This window comes from Monodelphis domestica, chromosome 4, assembly GCF_027887165.1.
Source record: "Monodelphis domestica isolate mMonDom1 chromosome 4, mMonDom1.pri, whole genome shotgun sequence".
Classification (NCBI taxonomy): domain Eukaryota; kingdom Metazoa; phylum Chordata; class Mammalia; order Didelphimorphia; family Didelphidae; genus Monodelphis; species Monodelphis domestica.
The window spans coordinates 180,890,851-180,917,057 of NC_077230.1; the positions used below are offsets into that span (position 1 = coordinate 180,890,851).

At 37.5% G+C, this 26,207-nt stretch overlaps 1 protein-coding gene across 1 annotated transcript in view; it reads left to right on the forward strand.

Annotated features, from left to right (window-relative positions):
* Window positions 1–26,207, forward strand: part of MYO3B (myosin IIIB) — a 700,839-nt gene that overhangs the window by 318,353 nt on the left and 356,279 nt on the right. The window contains exon 22 of the mRNA XM_056793985.1: window positions 5,151–5,280. Within this exon, the coding sequence (XP_056649963.1) occupies window positions 5,151–5,280 (130 nt within the window). The remainder of the gene's footprint in view (window positions 1–5,150; window positions 5,281–26,207) is intronic.

The following is a 26,207-nucleotide window of genomic DNA, read 5'->3' on the forward strand; positions in this document are numbered from 1 at the left end:
GTTCTTAGTCCTACCACTTATTATACAGTCTTGAGAAAAACACTTAGGCTATTTGACCTATTTTTCTTTTTCTTTTTAGATATATTTTGATTAGTATCAAGTCTAAGAAGAGTGGCAGGGCTAAACAATTATGGTTAGATGACTTGTCCAGGGTCACAGAGCTAGGAAGTGTGTGAGGCTAGGTTTTAACCCAGATCTTCTGGACTCCTGGCCTGGTGCTCTATCCACGGTGCTACCTAGTTACCTCTATTTTTATTTTATTTTTGTCAATCAATCAATATGTTTTTAAGTATCTGCCTTATGCAAGGCAGTGTGGTAGGGTAGACACTAGAGTGAGCTCCTTGATAGCAAGGACTGTCTTTTCCTTTCTTTGCATCTTCAGTATTTAGCACAGTACCTGGTACATAGTAGGTACTTAATTGATATTTATTAATTGACTGAAATATAAACAATCACTATTTGCAAGGAGCTTGTATACATTTTAAAGAGACAAGACCATTAGATTGTATACAGAATAATTATCATAAGAACCAACACAAATAAAAGCCAAAAGGTTAAATAAAGAGTAATTTGGAAATGGAGAGTACCCACATATGCCAGAATCAGGGAAGATTTCATGCGGAAAAGGATCTCAAGCTGAATTTTGAAGGAAGAGAAAGATTTGATGAAGCAAAGGAGAGGAGTGAGTATATTCTAGGTATTTAATTACAGATTCTATAGGGAGCCACTGGAGTTTGTTGAGTGGTGGAACATCATGACCAGCCCTATACTTATGGAAAATCACTTTGTCAGCTGTGTAGAGGATAGGCTGGAATGAGAAAAGACTTGGGGCAGGGAAAGCAAATAAGAGCCCATTATAGGGATCAGCTAGGTGACTCAGTGGATTGAGATCCAAGCCTGAAGACAAGAAGTTCTGGGTTCAAATCCGAACACTTCCTAGCTGTATGATTGCAGGCAAGTCACTTAACCCCAATTGCCCAGCCCTTACCACTCTTCTGCCTTGGAACTGATATTTAATATTAATTCTAAGACAGAAAGTACAAGTTTAAAAAATACTCTAGGTCGGAGGTGATGAGAGTCTGGGAGATAGTCCTTTGAGAATAAAGGAGAAATTAGATGTGAGAGATGTTGTTGAAGTTGAAATGGCAAGATTCGGCAACTTATTGGATATGTGGCTTAAGGAAGAGCTGGGAGTTATTACCAATCAGTCAATCAGTGAGTCAATAAACATTTATTAAATATCTAGTATGTGCCAGACACTCCACTAAGTGCTGGGGATATAAAAAGGCAAAAACTAGTCCCTGCCCTCAAGAAGTTCATAATCTAGTGAGAAAATACAAGCGGCAAATAAATATGTACAAACAGATATAAAGAGTGTAAAAGGGTAATAATTTAAGGAGGGAAGACACTAGAATTAAGAGAGGTTAAGAAAGTCTTCTTGTAGAATATAGGATTTTAGTTAGGACTTGAAGGAAGCCAGTAGGCAGAGATAAGGAGAGGGAGCATTCCAGGCATAGGGACAGCCAGAGAAAATGCTCAGACCTAAGGGATGAAGTGTCTTGTTTGTGGAATGTAAAGAAAGCCAGTGTCACTGGACTGAAGAGTATATGACAAGGAGTAAGATTGAGAAGGTGGTAATGGTGGTGGTGGTAGTGAAGCAGTTTGGTTTTGTAGGACTTTGAATGCCAGACTGACAGAATGGTGATGCCTTCCGCAGAAAAACTAAAGTGTGGAAATGGGGTAGGTTTGGGGGGTGAAAGATAAGTTGATGAGTTCTGTTTTGAATATGTTAAGTTTGAGATTTTATCTATAATATACTTGTTCTGATTACCTCAAGGAGATGTTACATCCAATAAAAGTAATGCATAAGAAAAGCCTTGGGAGGCAGCTGAGTAGCTCAGTGGGTTGAGAGCCAGGTCCAGAGACGGGAGGTCCTGAGTTCAAATCTGGTCTCAGATATTTCCTAGCTGGGTTACCCTGGGCAAGTCATTTAATCTCCAGTGCTTAGCCCTTACCACTCCTCTACCTTGGAACCAATATATAGTATTGATTCCAAGGTGTAAGGTAAGGGTTTAAAAAAAAGCATTGAAAACTCCAAAATAATAAAATATTATTATGCCCTAATAAACAATAACTATAAAGAATATAGAGGAGAATGGGAAGAATTATATGACCTGATGCAAAGTGAAGTAAGCAGAACCAGGCAAACGATATACATAATGACTCTACTGGAAAGAACAAGAATCAAAATCAAAATTGAGTACTGTGAAATTACAAAGACCAGGTTTGGCCACAGGAAGGAGATATGAAAATGCACTTCTCTCTCTTCGTTGCAGACTAGACAGCCCACTCTGTAACAGTATATATAACATCGCTATGGTTAATAGTAGTTACTTTGGCTGAACTTAGTATTTTAATGGGTAACTGAAAAGGGAAAAGAGGAGAGATTAGAAAATGAAGGTAATATTAAAAAAAAGATATCAGTGGGTTTTTTAAAAAAGATAACGATAAAATGCTATAAAGAATGTAGTGAAGCTGTCCCTTCCATGTAGCACTGGGTATTGTGTGGCTTGAAGGGATATAAAAATAGACATGTCTAGCTTCTTCTCCCTGCCTCTGTTCTCCAAGGGAGACTTTAATTTATGCCAGTTTAGGAAGCAGGAGGTTGAAGCCAGAAGCTTGGCCATTCTGCCCACCTCAGAGAGGAGATATCAGGCTAGAAATATATCTCTGTACTCCCTTATTATTAATCTAGAGGATGTGCTTTTCAGGTTCAAGCTAAACTTCCAGTGGCTGTTTCTTTCATGGGGAAGAAAGGATCCATTTTTAGATCCTAGGCTTGACTCCCTTCCCACCAAATGCCAGTTTTACTATGACCACACATAGGAGATAGCAAAAAAACCCATTTGTCCAAGTCAGTAGCAAATCCGAGAAGGAATGCTCTCATTGGGAGCAAGGAGCTCAGCTGAGCTGAGAGAGAGTTCTAGATCTCAACCAAGCAAAAATTCCCTGAAGCCTCTGGCATAGCAAGCTGGAGACAGAGACAGAGACATGATGAAACTCTTCTTGTGGCAGCTTCTTTCCAGAGTCTTTTTCTCCCCTCAGCCATCTGAAGCAGTCGCCATCAATTGCCTTCTTTTTCAAGTTGGAAGCCAGAAGTTCATGAAGTAATTGCAGAGACCAAAGACTCAAGACTTTAAAGAGACTGATGAGGTCTCTTCTCTCCCCATCTTGCCAACTTGTCCCTCTCATGGGAGCAAGGGATAGATCTCCACCTCCAAAGGAACAACAAAAACACCAAATTATATATCATATTGGGCAACAAATTGTTTTAAAAGTATTTTATATCGTAATATCATATTGGATTGGTCATTAAGTATTTAGAAACATACTTACCCTTCCAACTAGAACCCTCTCCCCAAATAAAATCCATTATTTTTGTTTCCTACAATATTTTCTCAGATATTCAAAGTAGGAAATTAGGGACTGAACCTGACACCATTATATCCTCAAAGAAAAAAAGTGGGGAGAAGGTGTAGGTTGGACATCCCACCTGATACACAGTCCTTTTCAGTTATTGATAGCTTGATATTTTGCAATTTTGTTTGGATATGGAGTCCTTCCCAACTGAAACAACATGGCAAACAAAATAGACTTTTATTCAGGTAGTCACATAAAGTATACACACTTTCCTGCCTAAAGAGAAGCATACACTAATACAGGAGTAGATGGATATCAAGTAAACATGCAGTTCATTCTTAAAACAGATTAAATTCTGCTTTCATGAGTCTGCCTTGAGGTGATACAGTAAAAAGTAGATAATTTCCTTGACAGTTATGATTAAACTTGCCTAATAAGGTTCACTTTCTGGGTGGTTCACAACAGCCTCATTCTGTGAAACAATAAACATCTAAGCTGAGAAGGAGACTTAAGAGGATCCAGGCTCATCTGGATAAACATCAGGTTTTATGGAAAGCAGAGAAAAGACTAACTTCTCATTACGCAGCATTGGTTACAGAGCACTTCACATTAGCTCATTTGATTCTCACTACAGCCCCATGAAATAGGTATGACTTAATGGTACCAATTCAATAATTTAATCAAAATGTAAGCAATAATTTAATGATGACTTATTATTCCCATTGCAGATAGAAGAAACAGAGGCTCAGAGAGTTTAAGTGGCTTGTCTATTGTCACATAAATTCCAAGTGTCAGGGATGAGATTCAAACCTACCTGGCTCCTTGCTCCTTCACAGCACTACATTGGATCCTAGCAGTAGGAGGAGGAGAAGGAGGAGGATCGGGGGAGGGGAGGTGGTGGTGGTAGTAGTAGTAGTAGTAGTAGTAGTAGTAGTAGTAGTAGTAGTAGTAGTAGTAGTAGTAGTAGTAGTAGTAGTAGTAGTGGTAGTAGTAGTAGTAGTGCTACATGGTACAGTGGACAGTATAATGACCCTGAAGACCCCTCTTCCTGAGTTCAAATATGGCTTTAGACATTTATTAGCTGTGTGATCCTGGGCAAGCCACTTAACCCTGTCTGCTTCTGCCTCAGTTTCCTCCTCTGTAAAATGAGCTGGAGAACAAAATAGCAGACCAGTTCAGGATCTTTGCCAAGAACATCTGATATGGAGTCATGAAGAATCTGAAATGACTGAACAAAAAAGTAGTAATAACAAAAAGAGTAGCAACCACAATTCATTTCTGTACATAACTAAATAGGGAAGGCACCAGACTTCTGATTTAATTAGTATAAGGAATTTCCTTGTGAGGAATTCCCTCTACCTTCTCAGCAACAAGAGCACTGAGAGGTTACAACTCGCCCAGGATCAGAATGTGTGAGAGGTGAGATTTGAACTCAGGGCTTCCTGGCTCTGACACCAACTCTTGTCCTCATTCTACCTGGTGATGTATTTATCCTGCATTGTAAGAGACCTCTTACAAGAAGCAAGGGCTAAGGAGCCCATCAGGAACCACACATTCACCTGTGCTTCCTTTTGACTTGATTGTCCAGATTTAGAAAGCACACATCTGCGGCAGATCTGAGGTCTGTCTTAAAACCACTCTGTCACAACTAATTACTCACCTTAGGCAAATTCTTCCCATTATTGACAGCAGGTGGCTTATTTTTTGCTTATTTACTGTTTCTGATACAGGTTTTATATGATGCTTTTGGCTTTCTTGAGAAGAACAGAGACACGTTACCTGCTGACATCGTCATGGTCCTGAGAACGTCAGAGAACAAACTTGTTCAACAGCTCTTCTCTATTCCATTAACCAGAACAGGTATTTGTCTGCTAGGCTGGTCTAAGCCACTCTGCTCAGATGGTTTCCATTAGCCTTGTGGTTCTGCTAAGCCTTCTAATTCTAGGCAGTGATTTCAGAGTAAAAAGCCATTCTTAAAACTGGAGAATGAGCTTTGGAAGGTGCCTTGAAGGTAGGGGTGGAGGGGGGTGGGGTGGGGTGAGTCAGGAGTGGGCTTGGGGAGAGCTGTCTCAACTGCTCCAGAAAGGTAGTTGGTTCTAAATAATGATTCTTTGAAGATTTGACGTTTTTTAGCACTTGCCATTTTCTTTTACCATTGGCTTTTGAAAATGACTTTGATTCAAGCCAACTCAACAAGCCCCTCCTAAGGACCTACTATGTGCTAGGTATTATTGTCAAGTACTAGAGATGCAACAATACACTCTCTGCTTACCTAACTCTTACTTACCTATCCATTGTACTGGGGAGGAGTGTGCAACAAGTATACTACAGTCTTCTAATTTCTTTATGTATGTATAAATAGAGATATTACAATTAAAAATATCTCAAGAAAATGATTTTGGGTGAGAGTATAATTTGATTGATTATATCAGTTTTATCAATTAGGCCAGCATCATAACCAATAAAGTGATACAGGTTGCCATGGCTCTCTTGAGACCAGGGCTGACCTGAACTGGGTCAGGTAGTCTAATAAATAGCTTTTTAGGAGCTCATTATTGAGGCCCACCCTTGAACATCCCATGACATATTTAATTGATGATAGCTAATTAAGAGGTCTTCCATCAACTTATCCACCCCTTCCCATACCTACAGCTGGACAGGCCACATACCCAGAAAACCCTTCTCCCCTTCATTCATTAACCAAATTCTGTTTAGAAGGAAGATATTCTTTGGGATTCCCAAGGACTAAGAAAATGCAAAAAAGCACCAGTCTAGATGGTATTTCTGACCCAGATCCCAGACACAATAATGCACAGTAGTTCTCCATAAAATGTAGGAATTCATACAGTATATGAAAAACACATTCTCACAAAGATCTTTAGATATAATGTATTTATAAAAGATATAAAGTCTATATATGTGAATATAGACTTAGATATATATCTTTATACATATATTTATATAGAGAGTTGAATAGATGTTCTGATCATTCCAACATATCTATCTACATATCAACATATATATCAACATATATATATAGAGAGATTTAAATATATAGTTATAGGTATATGGATATAGAGCTAATAAAATTTTTTGCTTGTCATTCAGAGTCATCATAACCTGCTTTGATACCGATTTCATCTTCTTATATCTTATATTCCCTCCCCTCTCCCACCTTCCCACCCCTCCCACCCCACTCCATAATCTTTGATCCAATGACACTGGCTTCCTAATTGTTCTTCAAATAAGACACACCATGGAAAAATATTCTAAATTAATTAATTAAATAAAATTTACCAATTTACTGATTTCCTTCTTAAAAAAAAAAAAAAACCATGCTGTCTCCCAACTCTCAGAATTTTCACTGTCTCTCTCCCATACCTTGAATCTCTCCTTCCTCATCTCTTCCTCCTGGCTTCCCTGGCTTCTTTTAATTCCCAGCTAAAATAGCACCTTCTACAGGAAGCCTTTTCTAATCCTTCTTACAATTAATGCTTTCCCTCTATTGATTATTTCCAATGTATCCTGTCTAGATCTTGTTTCTATGTTGTCTTCCCCATTAGATTGTGAGCTTCTTAACAAGGAGGTACTTTTAGTCTTCTTTATATCCTGTGCCTAACACATTGTTGTTGCTCAGTTGTGTCTGACTCTTTCTTGATCCAGTGGGCCATATGGTCTGTGAGGTTTGCCATTTCTTTTTCCAGTGGATTATGATGAATAGAAGTGAAATGGTTTGGCCAGAGTCACACAGCTAAAAATTGTCAGAGGGTGGATTTGAACTTGAGTCTTCCTAACTCCAGGCCTATCTATTGAGCCATCTGTCTGCTTCCATGTGTCTAGCAGATAGAAGGCACTTAATAAATGTTTATTGATGACAGAGTGCCATAGATGAAATTCAGATATAGATATGCAGCTGGCCATCATTATTCTTTGATTCCTTATTAGCAAATTCACTTATAGACTAAAATTTACTTGTAACTCCAAATTCAATACTTGTGCTTTAAGGTCATTCTGAAATACCATGTCTTTCAGGAAGTGTTCTGTGACTATGAAAGTGAGATTGTGAATGCCACAGGGCCTCTCTATTTCTAAATAAGAAACTTCTATTATTTCTCTTCCATTTTTGATCCACAATATGGAGTTACCCTCTTCATAAATATGAAAATGCCAACCCAAATCATGCAGCCCAATAGGTCTATGACTCAGCTGAAAATGCCTAGGGTAGTTGGCCTTTACCTTTTTCTGTGTCATGTGCCCTTAAACTGGCTGGTGAAAGCTATGCACCCCTGACTAGCTGTGCAATTCTAGGCAAGTCACCGCCTTTATTTACCTTCATTTCCTTGACTATGAAATGGGAATAACACAACATCTATCTTCCAGAGGATCAAACGTGAAGAGTGGTGAAAAATTTGAGTCAGCAGATGTGCACATTCCCAGCTGAGGTTAAACAACATAATGATGCTCTGCCTTCTTATTTCAGGTCTCTTATTATAATGGGTCACTATTTACTAATTCTGTGTTTAAGATGACTTCATCAAACTGTAATAACTAAAATTATGAGGCTGGTAGTAGTTTAATAACAAAACTACTGTGAATGAAAAGAATCAACCATAGATATAAACTTAGACACTGACACAGTCATTGAAAGACAGACATATAGACAATGACATAGCTGTGGACATAGATATAAATACTGTCATAGACAGACAGATATGGATATAGATATGGGCATAGATAGAGGTATAAGAGGGGGTGATCAAAGAACCCTCTGAACTACTAGCCCGAAACACCTCCAATTTATCTAGGCATGTGCACTTTGGCTCTACAGAGAGATATATTCTGGTTAAGTTCAAAAAGCCTTGGTTTTGGGGTTGATAAAGAAGTTCCTTATTGGTCCCCATGACTGGATGACTAAATTGAAGATTATTGTCTGTTGAACTTGGAAGTGCAATCCACTCAAAATGTTATAAAAAGAGAAGTTACATATTATAAGTAATGTGTAAGGTCAATTTTGCATTTAAATGTAGTGTTACTTGTATAGAAAGTAAGTTATGTTAAGCGATAGCACACATGAAATGAAATGAAAACCTTCTCTGCCAGTATCTTCATCTGACCTTTAAGGTAAATACCATTTCATAAGCGTTTATTTCTTTACATTCCTTCTTATTATCTATAAATATACTTGTTATTTGTAAAGTACATTTTTGTATTTAAAAACATATAAAACAACAAAATTTGTGTGTTTTTTGGGGGGCCAGGAACAGATTAATTGCATTTCCATTAATTTAAATGGGGAAATTAGATATGACACATCAGCAAATTGAGTTACAAGCTTGGCCATGGAACGAATTAAACTTGTGTGTCAAGGTATGACTATACTTAATATTATCAGCCACCCCAAATTGTGAACTGTGTCTTTATCCCAAGCCTAGACTGGGACTCCTGACTTCACTCTGGATTCACACAGATCAGCCTATTTTAGCCCTGACTTCCCTGGGCTGGGACTCCGGACATCTGCACAGGTTTGAAATTTCAAGGGATGTGGGTTGGCTTGGACCCACTATTTGCCCAGGCAGGATCTCAGAGTCTGAATGTTAGTTTGGACTCAGGTTCTGGATCTGGGACAGCAGACTTGGGGTATGAGTGTGAGGCTTGCTCTTTACTCCTTGCTATAATCTTACTGATCGTGCTCTCTTCTCACCCCAGTGCCCCAAATAATCTCTGCCTACCTTTTCGATTTTTCTTTTCTTGAAAGTTGTTTGATTTTGTCTCCTTGTTGATTCTTTCACTCCTGTATTTATTTTGTGGTGATATTTAAATATTGTTTAGAGAGGATTCTCATGGGAGATGCTCTGGTTTACTCTGCCATATTGGTTCATTCCCCAGAAGTCCCAGATAGAAACATATTCTTTGTGATATTTATATTTTTGAAGAGTTGACCAGAGTCAGGGTAGTGAGGTGGCTCAGGGGATATAGCCATGCCTGGAAATAGGAGGTTCTGGGTTCAAATGTGCCTTCATGTACTTCCTAGCTGTGTGACCCTGGGCAAGTTACTTAACCCTCATTGCCTAGCCTTTACTGCTCTTCTGCCTTGGAATAAATTTTCAATATTCATTCTAAGGCTGAAGATGCAGGTTTTTAAAAAAGTTAACCAGAGTATTTGGAAGTCGTTACCAGTAGTCAAATAGAAGGTCTCACTTGAACCATATCTTCTTGGTTTCTAGGCTAACATCCCATCTACGATGCCTTGCTGCCTTTCAAATAAAGTGGACTGTTTCAGAAATATGATTTTTTGATGGTATCAGGTATCATGTTAAAATATTTGTTTTTCCTTTATGCTAAGAAGACATTAAACATGTCAGGTATGTGCCAAAACTGTGAGGAAAAACTCTCTCCAGAGTGATTATTCAGAGATTGCCTCATTTAGGGCAGAATTTTCCCATCTTGTTTTTTGTCTTTTGCCTTGTAAGCAATTTCCTTCAGTCACTATGCCTGAAGTTTCCAATCATCTCCTTCCCTGTGGCAAACATTTCTTTTTTATCATAGCTCTTTTTAAATTCCCTCTTTTTCTGTCTCCTTGATGGCATTTAGTTATGTTCCTTCTCTAACTCTGAAGGATTCACCCCTTTTTCTTCCCAATACAAGACACAAACTAGAGATCGATAGCATCTAGATCTACAAAGGATCTTTGAGGTCTTGAAGTTTAACCCCTCCAAGCAACTGGCAACCCAAAGAAGGATTGTGACTCAGCAGGACTCCTACAGATAGCAAGTGATGGATCAGCGGTTAAATTATCTAATTCCAAATCCAAGAACTCTGATTCTTGTACTATGCCATTTGGAAACATTGATCTGGTGAGTTATTATTTTTAAGCCCTTATCTTCCACCTTAGAATTGATACTAAGTATTAATTCCAAGACAGAAGAAAAATAAAGACTGGGCAATTGGGCTTAAGTAATGAGGAAGATTTGAGATCCAGTGAGCTATGGATAATACCTAGAAATATATATATATATATATATATATATATATATATATATATATGTATGTATATATACTTGAGTTCTATTTTGTACCTGCCCCAACACAATTCAGTTCCCTTCAATTTAATTAAATTCAATAAGCATTTATTAAATCTCTAATGTGTGCCTTACACTGTGCAAGACTTTGAAGATACAAAGACCAAAAAAGACCCCAAATGGTCCCTGTTTTCAAGGAATTTACATTCTGCTGTGAAGAAACCAAAAAACAAAGCAATGTTGTTAGCACGTCACTTGACCACTCTGAGCATTGGCTTCCTCCTCTGTAAAGTGAGGATGATACTACTCTGCCTCCCTCCTCTGAATTGTTTTAAGGAAAACCTTATAGAAATGTGAACTATTAGCATTACTTTTTTACTAATCAGTGCTGTATAGGCAGAGGTATGCAGGCAAGTGTTTGGCAACCAGTTCTGGAATGGGGAGGGAAGATACCCTTTTAAGTGTAATTTGTTTTATGTATCTTTTGCCATTTTTTTTCTAGACAATCAACAGAGCATTAAATTAAGCACTGATTTGTAGTGTTTTCCAAATTCTGGGGTATAAATGCTAACACTGAAATTTAACAATCAGCTCTTTGGAGCACATAGGAGCTGGCTCTAGCACAGCTCTGTAGGCAGCTTTGAGATCCTCAGAGGATGGTTGTTAAATAAATCAGAGCTTTCACAGTGCAGAATTTCCTTGATGGGCTTGGGCCAAAAGAAATTTTCTTATAGTGCCTCAAAATGCCTTGTACATGGCAAATGCCCAAATATTTCATTTTAATTTCACTCTACAAAGGAAAAAAAACCACCCTGCTATGGAGTCTTTATTTAAATAATCTCTATTACCTCGTTATAACATTAGTTATTTCTGTCTTTTTTCCCCCTGAACCTTCCCCCCTCCAAGAACAAAACAAAAACCTTGGGGGAGTTGTAGTGGTATCAGATCAGGTTCATTGTCCTACCCTCTAAGATCCAAAAGTAGAACCAATTATGGTTACTTTAGAATAATTATACTTTGCTCAAGGAAGAGAGAAGATGGGTATGTGAACTAAAAAGACCCTTGCTTTGGAAGGCTATTGCCCAAAATCTCAGAAGTGTCATCCTAAAAAGTTATTCTTAGTGCTGTGGTTTCCCTTTCCTCTCTTTTAAAAGAGTTCCCCAGTACTAGTTTATAAAAATATATGTTTAAATTTCACTAATACTTAGAGTGAGAAACCTACCTGAGATTCTTCACATGGATCAGGCTGTGCCCATTAATTGACAAATTAATTAATTAATTAATTAAATTTGTATTTTATAGCAAGTACACAGCTTTTCAGTTATACACCTTTCACCTCCTTCTGTGGCCAGCTATGATCAGTAATATAACAAGCAAACAAGGGATTTGAGAGTAGAGGTTAATGCCAAGTTGAATTAGTTCACCACATTGTTAAATTATGGAAGAAAAGAGTGTCCAAGGATGAAAGCATTGAAAGGAACTAAGAGGTGAAGAGAATGTGGGTCATGATGGGGACAAAAAATGAATTTGGGGGTCAAAGGCATAGGGAAAAAGAATAGTAAAAGAATATGATTAGGTAAAGGAATTTTGAAGTATATTAACATAGAACATTTGTGGGTGACAGTAAGGTCAGGAGAATATGTGTAGCTGAGTTAAATGGAGGAGTAGATTATGGGAATTGAGTAGATTGAGGAAATGGGAAGTTAGCTCATATTTGAAAGAGCATAAATCTGTATGATAATCTCTGACTTATTTACTAGAGATAGTTTAAGCAAGAGAGAGGCCAAAATTTCATCCAAGGGGAAATTCCCTGAAGTCTCTAAGGAAGTGAGCAGGAAATCAGAGAAATAATGAGGACCTGGATTTCTCCTACCAGAAAATCTGCCCCTTCCCAAAGTCTTTTATCTCTCTTTCTCCATGGAGTCAGTCTCGAAGAGACTCTAGAACTGGGGTTCTAGACTGAAGATTTTTCTCTTTTCCAAAGTTCTCTTATCAACTCTTATACTCGCATGGGCAAGGAATATTGAGTCATTCTTACCACAAAATTAGTAGTCTTGCCCACCCTGCAGCTCACAAAATGCTTCAGGTTTGAAACAAGTGTTCTATAGTGATGGGAGATCAGAGTTCTAAGACTTGTTTGAAATCATTGGCCTATACACAGGTCACAGGCTTCATTACATTAATCTTTATGGCTAGTTGCATATTTAATCTTTCAGCAAAAGCACAGGATAACTGATGCCAACCTCTTGGTCTGTGCTCTTTCTCAAAAGGGATTCTAATTGGGTCAAGCCTACTTTGATTAGCCAAATACCTGTGACTCAACCCTTTCGGCTCAAAAAATATGCTCAGAAACCTATCTTTTGAGGCCACATCTGAAAAATAATGGTGTGTGTGCTTTTCAAAAGGAAAGTGAAAGAATCTATCTTTATCATTGCCTTCTCTCTCTCCCTCATGATATCCTTGGCACCCTTGCTCAGCAAAGGGTCTGTGCATCCTAAAAAAGGGAGGGTGCCAGGTCTGAGCCTGGCAACCTAATAGAGAAAGGAAGAGCTTGGCTAGGCAGTATAATTATGTCTTGCTTCCTTTGTTTTATCTCAGTTCTGAAATAAAAATGAAACCAAGTTCTTAACTTTCTTCAAAAAAAAAAGCCTCTGTAAATAAAAGGGAATTGAATTACTGGTGTGTTCTCTCGCCCTGCCTTAGGACAGGGAAAGGATGAATTCTGGAGCTTCTTCCAGGAAAAAAAAAAAAAGCAGTGGCAGGAAGAGATAGGAGAATGGGTTACTTCCTTTCTCTAGATGACTTCTGCCCTTGGAAGACAATTATGTTACTGCCAATAGCTATGTAACCTTGTATAAAATATTTGACTTCTTATCTATGAAAAGAGGGGTCTGGAATAAAATCCCATTTGACTTGGAAATGCCTATGACAGTATGATTCTATAATTATGTAGCGGAAAAGATTCATTAAAGCATAAGAACATAAACTGAGATCTGGGAGGAGCTTTAATGGCCATTAAGTCCAACTTTTTCATGTCACAGATGAAGGCAATGAAAAACAGCAAGTATTTGATTCAGAATCTGAACCTGTCTTCAGTACCCTAAATCCAGCATCTCAACCCCACCCTGAAGATCAAAGCAAATAAAACCTTCAGCTTGGTATTTACAATAATGCTCGGGGAAATCTGAGTAAAGCCTTGACAGATCTATTCACACAGCCTTAGAACTTCTAGGTTTCCTGGCTTTGGTCAAATCCTACACTTTCAAACTCATGGGCACTAGATGGTGCTGTCCCAGAATTAAGAATTTGCTACATGGCCCCTAATGTTGTTACTTACCTAAACATCAATAAGGAATAGGAACAAAGAAATAAAAATCAGCTTTCTTCTTCTCACCAAAAGACCTCTCTTTGTGTCATACAAGTTTATCTGACTCCTGCCTGGAAATGACTTTGCCTTGCAAACTGCGATGGTGATGAAAAAGAATGACTAGATGGGGGGAAAAAAGCTCCAAAAGACAAATGCTTTCTCTTGTGAAGCCTTGTAATATCTGTCAGTATATCCATCTGTCTGTCAGTCTGTCTGTCTGTCTGTCTATCTATCTATCCATCTATCATATATCTATCTTTGTCCACCATTTATCTATCTATCCATCCATCAATCTATCATCTATCCATCTACTCAAGTAGAGTACATACCAGTTGGACATATATGTCAAACTTAATAATTACTGAGTTAATAATTCTGAGTTACTCTTCCCCACAAAAAACAATGATTGTGTTTAGGTGACATTTCAGAATAATAAGTACTGTTGGATTTTCTAAAACAATACTAGCTTATGATTTCTTTTATCTTTGTTTTTTGGTCCATCTTTGGAACGCTAATTTCTATTTCCCAAGGAAGCTTTAAACCTCCTACTTGAATTCAAATTCCTCACCAGGTTTTGGGCATGGTATGAAAATATCAAGTTTCTAAATCTTCAAATCACTTCCATATCCTATGCTTTCAGTGGGAGTATAAATGAAACCTTTAAAAGGAAAGTGGGAACTAGTTGAAAGAAGGAGAGTATGCACAGATTTTTCTGAAATAGCATGCAATGTCTCAGTTGGATACAATTGGTGCAGGGGGTGGAGCGGCACTTTTGCCTTCTAGAAACAAAGTTCTAAGTTGCTTGGAGTTTAGGAAGAAGTCTGTTTCATATCTTTGATGCCATGGGAAGCCATTAGGGGCGCTGCTGCTCTTTCTTATCTTATTTTTATTCACTCTCTGGTTTTTGCCACCATGCTTCATCTGCCCTCTCCCTCTGCCTTTGCAGCCCCATTCTTCCATTAATGAGTTCTTGCTGGAACCTCCATTCTGAGGCAGGATCAGATAAGCTATCTTACATTTGGACCCCTCCTCCCTACCTTTATAGCTCATTTTTATAGTATGTCATTCAGTCCCTACCCCCTTTCTATAATTCTGTAATTAGAATTATACTCCTTAAAGACAGAGACTGCCTTTATTTTTCCTTATGCACTTTTGAAGAGAAATTAGTGCTGCTTAGCTTAGCTTTCATCAAAGTCTAAAAGAATGCTTTTTCTTCACTATATTGGTCTGATTATAATGTCCTAATTTCTAGTATCAGACATAGGTTTCTTTCTTCCTTTCTTTTTTTTTAATCCTTACTTTCCTTTTTAGAATCAACACTAAGAACTGGTTCAAAGGTAGAAGAACATTAAAAGCTAGGCAACTGGGGTTAAATGACTTACCCAGGGTCACATAGCGAGGAAGTGTTTTAGATTTGAACCCAAGACATCTCATCTTCAGATCTGGTTTTCTAGCCACTTAGTGACCTAGTTGCCTCTGTGGGTTTCTTTTTTTTTTTAATTTTTTTAGTATAATTTTATTTTTATTTTCAGAGCAGCAGTTTTTCCCTTTCCCTTCTCTTCCTCCTCCCTTGCATTGAGAAAACAAGGAAAACAAAACCCTTTATAAAAAAAAAATATACAGTCAAGCATTTCCTGCATTGGCCATATCCTTGAGAGAGAGAGAGAGAGAGAGAAAGAGAGAGAGAGAGAGAAGAGAGAGAGAGAGAGAGAGAGAGAGAGAGAGAGAGAGAGAGAGAGAGAGAGAGAGAGAGAGAGAGAGAGAGAGAGAGACATCAGTCCTTATTCTGAGTTCATACTCCTTTCTATCTGAAGTAAGTAGCAAATTTATAGATTCCTGTTGAAGGGAACACTGGGAAGGAATACTGGTTCTTGAGACAGAAGAATTGGATTCAAACTCAATTTCTGTCACTTATGAGTATAACCTTGGGCAAGTCATTTAATTTTTCAAGAACTCTGCTTTTTAAGCTAGAAAATGAAGAGATTGGACTAAAAAAAAATTACCTCAGTGGTCCCTCCTAGTTCTAGAGCTATGATCATCACTAATAATTTTCTTTATTAGTAGCTCTCAGAAAAAGGTATTCTATTGTTGTTGAGTTGTTTCAGTCATATCCAATTCTTTGTGACACTATTTGGGGTTTTCTTGGTAAAGATATTGGAATGCTTTGCCATTTCCTCTAGGTCATTTTACAGATGAGGAAACTGAGGCAACAGGGTTAAATGACTTGCCTGGGGTCACACAGCTAAGTGTCTGAGGCTGGATCTGAACTCAGGAAAGTAAGTCTCCAAGCTCAGCCTTCTATCCCCTATGCCACCTTGCTACCTCAAAGAACAGAATAGTGACACTTTTTTTCTCACTGCAGTTTTACTGAAGCTTGTTGGAAGCCCATCATATGAATTCAGGTGCAGAGAGATCCTCATCTTTCCCTCTATTCCACCTTGCTTACTCTGTATGGCCCAGAGTACTGAAAAGGTTAAAAGGATGGGGAATGATTTCATGAGCCATGGGGTCATAAGGAGACATGCATGGCTCTTCCTGAATTCCTGCAGCAGCAGGCTGTGATTTCCTCTTGCTGGTGCAGAAAGTGGGAGAAATGCATACTTCTCCCCAGCACTTTCTGATTTCTGAAATTCCCAGTGATGATCAGGTAAGTGATGGCAGCTGGAGTCAGTTTCTCCCCCTCCCCCTTCCCTTTACGTCTCTTTTTTATTATTATCATTTCCTCCCCTGTACCACCCTTTTGCCTTCTGAAGAGCAGTTTCAGATGCTGCAAAGCTTGGTCTGTAACCATTTTGGGGAAGCCAGGGTTTCTGAAGATTTTATTTGTAGCCACCCTAGGAATCTAATGTCGCCACACATGTAATCTTCAGCTAGGACCATTAGCATATGAATTGCATAATTTAGGAGATGTGGAAATGATGTTTTAAGAAGACTTTACGGCATATTTTCACTTGTAGATGGGCATTCTGCTTACTCCCCAGGAGCTAAGAAAAATTTTTTTCTGAGTAAGAGGAGGCATTTCAGAAAGATTCCATAAAAGCTTCAGATCTTTTAAATTTCTGGATTTTGGTTCTGGAAGGAGTCAAAGACTTGTGAGAGATCAGAGCCAAAATAACCCAAGGAGATTTGACTTCATTCAACACTTAGAACAAAAATGATAGATGGATCTAGATTTGAACCCATCTAGATTTGGCCCCAGTAGCCTTGGACCACTCCTTGTTCCCATCTTAACCCTCTGGGTAGCTCACTGCTGCTCCTTTGAAGTCTGGCTATGGAAAAAAGTCAGCTGTGAATTTTGCCAATGTCTTCTGACAATTAGCTGTGACAAATGAACTTTTTCTTTTATTGAAGCCATTTGGGGTGGGGGACCAGTTTGGGGTGGTGTGTCAATCAATTGGAAATCCTTTCTTAAGCATCATTCTGCACCTGGTACTGTACTGAAGTCTGACAAACTGAAAGAACAGAGTCCTGGTCCCCGCCTGAATTCATTCATCAAACAAAATCAATGAGATGCATGCAAGCAGATGTAAAGAACAAACAAGCGACACTGAATAAATAGATAAGGATTAACAATATTAAGTATAAGTAGCCCCCCACCCCACTGATACTCACTAACTAGCTCTGGGTTTCTAAACAAGTTTCCTTACTTCTACATATCAGCAACTCCCAAAGCCAAGGGTTCAGAACCTCTCTGCAGATAAATTTTAGGTCTGTGAACTTAGATCGGGAAGGGGGTTGGAGGTGGTGAATCATCTTTATTTTCACTAAACTTTAGCTTTGGTTGTATTTTATACATTTTTTTAGATTTCATGTACTTTTGCACTTTTTATGCATTTAAATTTTATACATTTAGAAACCCTCTGAAAAGGGGAAGGACAGCATTTATATAGCACCTACTGCATGCCAGGTACTATGATAAGTGTTTTTTGAAACTATTATCTCAGTTAATCCTCAAAACAACTCTGTAAGATAGATGCTTCTCATTTTTTAATTAAGGAAACCGAAGCAAACACAGATTAAATGATTTGACGAGTTTTACAGGTCATAAAATTATGAACTACTGTTGTTTTTGTTCAATCATTTCCAATTCTTCATTTGTTTGTTTATATTTTTTTGGCAAAGATACTGAAGAGGTTTGCCATTTCCTTCTCCAGCTCATTTCACAGATGAGGAAATTGAGACCAACAGGATTAAGTGACATTCCCACAGTCATGCATCTAGAAGTGTCTGAGACCAGATTTGAACTCAGAAAGATGGGTCTTCTGACTCCTGACCCAGTTCTCTATCCACTATGCCATGTAGCTGCTCTAGGCCTAGACCTTTTCTACTAAGTTACAGCCCTGCATGATTTGGGTCACTATTTCATATATAAATAGAGGATAAATCCTTTGGATGGGGTCAAAAATAGAAGTGAAGTAATAGATTTTCCTTTTTGGAAACAAAAAGACCAGAAGGCATTCACAATCTCACTTTCAATTATTCAGAAAAAAAATTCCTGAAAGAGAGATGACATTTCTTTAGGTTTCTGGAAAAAGAGGAAATTTGGTCATCCAGAGCCGGAGTGGGGGGCTTGGGGGGTGGGGGTGGCTTTTTAGACTTGGCTTAAGAAAAGCCTCTGAAGGGAAGTGGGATAATTATATTAATGGGACAATGATTCTAAAAGGCATCTCAGGGAACAGGCTGCTGAGTAAGACAGTAAGGATAATGATGGGAATACATGGAAGCAGAGAATAAGCATCTGGGTTCCAACATAAAGTCTTGCTTGACATCTAAGAAAAGGGAAAAAAGACAACAGTTTAGTAATGATGTTAAAACCTGGTTGGAGGGGGGTCTATAATACTTGCACTGCTGCAGACCACTGTGACTCTCAGTGAGGAGGGAAATACATTTTATCATCTGTTCTTGAGAACCAAGATTTAGCTGTTTGAATTTCACAAAATCTAGGGAATCGAGTTAATTGATCTGTTAAAACTCTTCCCCTTTTCAAAGGAACAATTCAGGTGCCTTCGTGAACCATTTCTAGAATACCCCCAACTACAACCCCAAATCTCTTCTACTTCCATATTTGACCTCTTCTATTTATTTAGTTATAATTTATTTTGAGTTACTTGTATAGATCTTCCATCTCTTTACTAGATTGTAAGTTCCTTGAAAGCAGGGATCATTTTTTTTTTCATGATTGTATTCCTAGTACCTAGAACAGTGCCTTGCACATGGTAGATACTTGATAAATGCTAACAAAATGAATAAATGACTAAATCATATAAAGGGGAAAGCATCAGAATTTAGCATAATGCCTGCTCTATATACTTTGGCAAGACTATTCTGAGGATAAAATGAGATATAAAACTAGTATAAATTTGCACAATGATTGCAGCTGGATGACTCAGTGTATAAAAGCCAATCCTGGAGGTTAGAGTTTCTGGGTTGAACTCTGACCTCAGGTACTTCCTAGCTATGTGACCTGCAAATTACTTAACCCCAATTGCTTAGGCCTTACTGCACTTCTGCCTTGGAACCAATATTCAATATCAATTCTAAATTCTAAGATAGATGGGAAGGAAGGAAGGAAGGAAGGAAGGAAGGAAGGAAGGAAGGAAGGAAGGAAGGAAGGAAGGAAGGAAGGAAGGAAGGAAGGAAGGAAGGAAGGAAGGAAGGAAGGAAGGAAGGAAAGAGAAGTTCAGCCTGATATTAGAGAAGACTTGGTTTCAGTCTACTTGATCCTGAATTAGTAACACAGGCTTCTCTCTTGGGAAGGCTAAGATGCTAGTGTATGGAAGAGGGTTCTATCTCTTTGATCCTTTATTTTTTCCCCTCAATGAATGAAGTTTTTGATGACAAAGGGAATCATTGCAATATGACCTAGGATTTGAGATTTATAGTTGGAAGGGACCCTCATTGTCACATATCTAATAGTTGCCAGTATTCAAATTCTGGTTCATTGATGCCAAGACTAGCACTCTTTTTAATAGACTAAAATTTATTAATTGAGCTGATACAGTATATAGTGGGTAGATAAGTTATAGTTATTTTTAAGTGCTTTTTTACATTAAGTACTAGGGTATAAAAAGCAGAAAGAAACAAAAAAAGAAAGCTAGTCCTTGCACCCAAGGATTTTAGAGAGAAGGCAAATATTTGGAGGAGTTGGCAGATAGGAGGGCATGATGACAAAGTTCTCAGTCAGAATCACAGTCTGGACGGGAATAAAACACGGTCTTTCTGGACCCATCTCCAAAATGAAGGCCCTGAAAGAAACTCATCAGTGGTCTGACAGAGTGATATTGTGTAGTGAGGATGTCCCAGGTGCTGATGGAAGTTCCAAGGTGAAAGGACAGCTGTGAGGTCATAGTGGCAGAGTTCTTCAAGTCAGAAAGCAAAGTCAGATGGGGAATGAAGCATGGCAGGTCTGGACAAGTTGCTTTACTTTCTGGCCCTCGTTTTTATCATCTATAAAATGAGGCATTTGGATTTTAAGTTCCTTTCTGACTCTGTGAGTCTGAGATGTTATGGAATTTCAGAGTACAAATTATTACAGTTTAGTTACAGATTTCAAATTTGTTCAGCCTAACATATCTGGCTTCTCACTTTTAACCCTTTTCACTTCCAAATCAGCTATTTCTCTTTGCTCCTATGCCTTAAAGAAAACATGAGCTTTTGTAGCTGAATTTCAGGTACAACCCAAGAATTCAGGATGAAATTGCTTTCTTTGAAGTTACTGATATGCTAGCCTGAGCCACTATGGTTCTCACAGCCTGAATGGATAGTTAACATTTGGATAGAATCAAAATCCAAAAATATTTTGAATAGTTGAGTAGAATACAATAGATGTTGAGTTTGATGAAAAGAAAAATGTTGAAGATAAATGTGACCTATGCTTGGGCTTTAAAAAATCAACTTCAGACTTCGGGGTAAACATGGCAGCAGTTTAGACACAGGACACTTCCTCTCCTAGGCACCTACTGATATAGACTACCTTAAAAGACCAAAAAAACCCAAATTCATTTGAATGAAGGGACTCCACAGTAGGGTGCAGTATTGAAGGTACATGGTATTTGGGCATTGCCACACAATAAGAGTGTGAAAAAGCTCCCACCAAAATGCGAGATGATCTCCCCTCCCCCACCCTACCTATGGAGCCAGAGTCAGAGCCAGCATGCGCCAGAATCAGTGAGTGAGCAAGGGGCACCTCTAGAGTGAATAAGAGGTACATCTAGGTTTTTGGCAGCAGACTAAGATCACCAAAGACTTACCCCTGAGAGCAGCTACACCTGAAACCCTAGCAGGCTGAAGAGTACAGACCGTGGGCGCTCATGGGAAGATAGCACAGAGAAGGGCAGCAAACAGCAGAATCTGTGGAGATTCGACAGCTTGCCTCAGGCAAAATCCTTGCTCCTTAACTCCATACACAGAGAGCCTGCCCATCTCACTCAGATTTCTGACTGGAAAAAAAAGGAAAAACCTCCACAGTGATGGCAAATAGTGCCCAGGAACAACAACCTCACTCCAGCAAGAAAAACAAGAAGAAGGGACTGACTCTGGAAAATTTTTACAGAGGAAAAACCCAGGCCACAGAGAAAATAGAAGAGGAAATTCAAATAAATGCACCAAAACCTTCCCACCAAAAATAGAAATTGCCCACAAGCTCTTAAAGAATTTAAATTGGAGCCTATCAAAAAGATGGAAGCCTTCTGGCAAAAAAAGTGGGAAATAGTTCAAAGAGAAAAATAACAGTTTTAAAGGACAAGAACTCCCAATTGGAGAAACAGCTGGAAGCCACAAAAAGCAGGATAGACCAAACCGAAAAGGAAATTCAAAAGATTAATGCACTAAATCAAAAGATTAAAGCAGAAAACCAAAAGATTATAACAGAAAACCAGGCCTTAAGAACCAGAATTGGGCAACTGGAAACCAATGATCTTGCAAAACAACAAGAATTAATAAAGCAAAGTCAAAAGACTGACAAAATAGAAGAAAACATAAAATATCTCACTGAAAAGATAATGAATCAGGCAAACAGAGGACGAAGAGACAATTTGAGAATAATAATTGGTCTACCTGAAAAGCCAGAAATAAACAGAAATCTTGACATCATACTACAAGAAATTATCCAATAAAATTGCCCTGATGTTCTTGAACAAGGGGGGGGGGGGGATAGACATTGAAAGAGTCCATAGAACACCCTCAACACTAAATCCTCAAAGGACAACTCCCAGGAATGCAATTGTGAAATTCAAGAGCTTCCAAGCTAAGGAGAAAATTTTACAAGAAGCCAAAAAGAGACAATTCAGATATCAAGGAGCATCAATCAGGATTAAACATGATCTGGTAGCTTCCACACTAAAGGACCACAAGGCTTGGAATATGATATTCAGAAAGGCAAGAGAATTGGGTCTTCAACCAAACATCACCTATCCATCAAAACTGACCATATACTCCCAGGGGAAAGTATGGGCACTCAACAAAATAGAAGATTTCCAAGTATTTATAAAGAAAAGACCAGAACTAAGTGAAAAGTTTGATATCCAAACACAAAGATCAATAGAAACACGTAAAGGAAATAAGAAAGAGAGGGAAAAGGGAAAAACTGTCTTTTTATTCAAACTTTCTTCTTTAAGAGCTACAATAAGATCAAATTATTTATACTAATATATGGGGGAAATGTTATTTGTAACTCTCAAAAATTATATTCACTATTATAGTAATTAGAAGAATAATTCACAGGAAGAGGTTGGGCCATTAAGGGCTATAATAGATGATATGCAAAAAAAGAAAAAGTGAGAAGGCAAATCGAAAATGATACCAAGATATATTTGAAGAAATAAAATAAATAGGATAATCTTCATTACACAAAGATATGCATGGGAAGGGGAGGGGAAGAATACTCTTATAAGAAGGAGAGGAAGAGAGTGTTAATAGGTAATACTTAAACCTTACTCTCAGTGAAATCAATTCTGAGAGGGAAGAGCATCTAGATCCATTGGGGTATTGAATTCTATCTTACCCTACAGGGAAATTGAGAAGGGAAAACTAAGGGGGGTAGAGGGGAAGGGAGTACAAAAAAGGGAGGGAAAGAGAGGGGGAAGGAACTTAACATATCCTAAAAAAATAAGAAGGGAACAAAAAGGGAGGGGCCAGAAAGGGAAGCATATTATGGGAGGGGATTAGGGGGATTGATTAAAAGTAAACCACTGGCTTAAAAGGATATAGCAAAAGAAGAAAGGACAGAACTTGGAGAGGATATCAAAATGCTGGGGAATACACAAGTGGCAATCATAACTTTGAATGTGAATGGGATAAACTTACCCATAAAATGAAAACAAATAGGAGAGTGTATTAGAATCCAAAATCCTACCATATGTTGTCTACAAGAAACACACCTGAGGCAGGTAGACACTCAAAGGGTTGAATTAAAGGTTGGAGCAAAACCCATTGGACCTCAACTGATAGAAAGAAGGCAGGAATTGCAATCATGATATTTGACAAAGCCAAAGTAAAAATAGATCTGATTAAAAGGGATGGGGAAGGTAAATACATGCTGATAAAAGGGCATATAGATAATGAGGAAATAACAGTAATCAACATATATGCACCAAATGGTATAGCATCTAAATTTCTAAAGGAGAAACTAGTGGAATTGAAGGAGGAAATATATAGTAAAACTATATTAGTGGGAGAGCTGAACTTACCACTATCAAATTTTGATAAATCAAAAAATAATAAGAAAGAGGTTAGAGATAGGAATGAAATCTTAGGAAAAATTAGAGTTAATACATATATGGAGAAAAAAATAAGAACAAAAATAATACACCTCTTTTTAGCAGCACATGGTACATTCACAAATATTGACCATGTACTAGGTCATAAAAACATGGCAAACAAATGCAGAAAAGCAGAAATAATGAATGCAATCTTTTCAGATCAAAATGCAATAAAAAATAATAATAAGTAAAGGTACATGGAGAGCCAAATGACAATTAATTGGAAATTAAATAATATGATTCTCCAAAATCAGTTAGTTAGAGAACAAATCATAGAAACCATTAATAATTTCACTGAAGAAAGTGACAATGATGAGACATCCTTTCAAAAATCTATGGGATTTTTGTACATCCAAAGAAGTACTCAGGGGAAAATTTATATCCTTGAGTTAATATATTAACAAATTAGGGATGGCAGAAGTCAATGAATTGGACATGCAAATCAAAAAAAACTTGAAAGGAAACAAATTAAAAATCTCCAGAAAAAAACTAAATTAGAGATCGTAAAAATTAAGGGAGAAATTAATAAAATTGAAAGTGAAAGAACTAGTGAACTAATAAATAATACTAGAAGCTGGTATTTTGAAAAAACAAAATAGAAAAAGTACTGGTCAATCTAATAAAAAAAGGAAAGAAGAAAACCAAATTAACAGCATCATAGATGAAAAGGGAGACCTCACCTCCAATAAAGAGGAAATTAAGGCAATAATTAAAAACTATTTTGCCCAATTATATGGCAATAAATATGCCAATCTAGGTGATATGGATGTATATTTACAAAAATATAAATTGCCTAGACTAACAGAAGAAGAAATAGAATTCTTAAATAATCCCATATCAGAAAAAGAAATTGAACAAGCCATCAAAGAACTCCCTAAGAAAAAATCCCCAGGGCCTGATAGATTCACAAGTGAGTTCTATCAAACATTCAAAGAACATCTAATCCTAATACTATACAAACTATTTGACATAATAAGCAAAGAAGAAGTTGTACCAAATTCCTTTTATGACACAAATATGGTACTGATTCCAAAGCCAGGCAGGTCAAAAACAGAGAAAGAAAACTACAGACCAATCTCCTTAATGAACATAGATGCAAAAATCTTAAATAGGATACTAGCAAAAAGACTCCAGCAAGTCATCAGAAGGGTTATTCACTATGACCAGGTAGGATTCATACCAGGAATGCAAGGATGGTTCAATATTAGGAAAATCATCCACATAATTGACTGTATCAACAAGCAAACCAACAAAAATCACATGATTATCTCAATAGACGCAGAAAAAACCTTTGACAAAATACAACACTCATTCCTATTGAAAACACTAGAAAATATATGAATAGAAGGGTCTTTCCTAAAAATAATAAACAGTATTTATCTAAAACCATCAGCCAACATCATCTGCAATAGGGATAAACCAGATGCATTCCCAATACGATCAGGAGTGAAAAAAGGATGGCCATTATCACCTCAATTATTTAACATTGTACTAGAAACACTAGCAGTAGCAATTGGAGAAGAAAAAGAAATTGAAGGTATTAAAATTGGCAATGAGGAGACCAAGCTATTTGCAGATGATATGATAGTTTACTTAAAGAATCCTAGAGAATCAACTAAAAAGCTAGTGGAAATAATCAACAACTTTAGCAAAGTTGCAGGATACAAAATAAACCCACATAAGTCATCAGCATTTCTATATATCTCCAACACATCTCAGCAGCAAGAATTAGAAAGAGAAATTCCATTTAAAATCACCCTAGACAAAATAAAATACTTGGGAATCTATCTGCCAAAACAAACACAGGAACTATATGAACACAACTACAAAACACTTTCCACACATTTAAAACTAGATCTGAACAATTGGAAAAACATTAACTGCTCATGGGTAGGATGAGCTAACATAATAAAAATGACCATCCTACCCAAACTTATTTACTTATTTAGTGTCATACCCATACCCATACCAAAAAACGTTTTAACTGAATTAGAAAAAACCATAACAAAGTTCATTTGGGAGAACAAAAAATCAAGAATATGCAGGGAAATAATGAAAAAATGCAAATGAAGGTGGCCTTGCAGTAGCAGATCTCAAACTATACTATAAAGCAGTAGTCATCAAAACTATGGTACTGGCTAAGAGACAGAAAGGAGGATCAGTGGAATAGACTTGAGGTAAGTGACCTCAGCCAAACAATCTATGATAAGTCCAAAGATCCCAGCTTTTGGGACCAAAATCCACTATTTGATTAAAACTGCTGGGAAAATTGGAAGATAGTGTGGGAGAGATTAGGTTTGGATCAACATCTCACACCCTACACCAAGATGAACTCAGAATGAGTGAATGACTTGAACATAAAGAAGGAAACTATAAGTAAATTAGGTGAACACAGAATAATATACATGTCAGACCTTTGGGAATGGAAAAAAAATTTAAAACTAAGCAAGAGCTAGAAAAAAATCACAAAATGTAAAATACGTAATTTTGATTACATCAAATTAAAAAGGTTTTGTACAAACAAAACCAATGTAACCAAAATTAAAAGGGAAGTAACAAATTGGGAGACAATCTTCACAACAAAAACCTCTGACAAAGGTCTAATTACTCACATTTATAAAGAGCTAAACCAATTGTACAAAA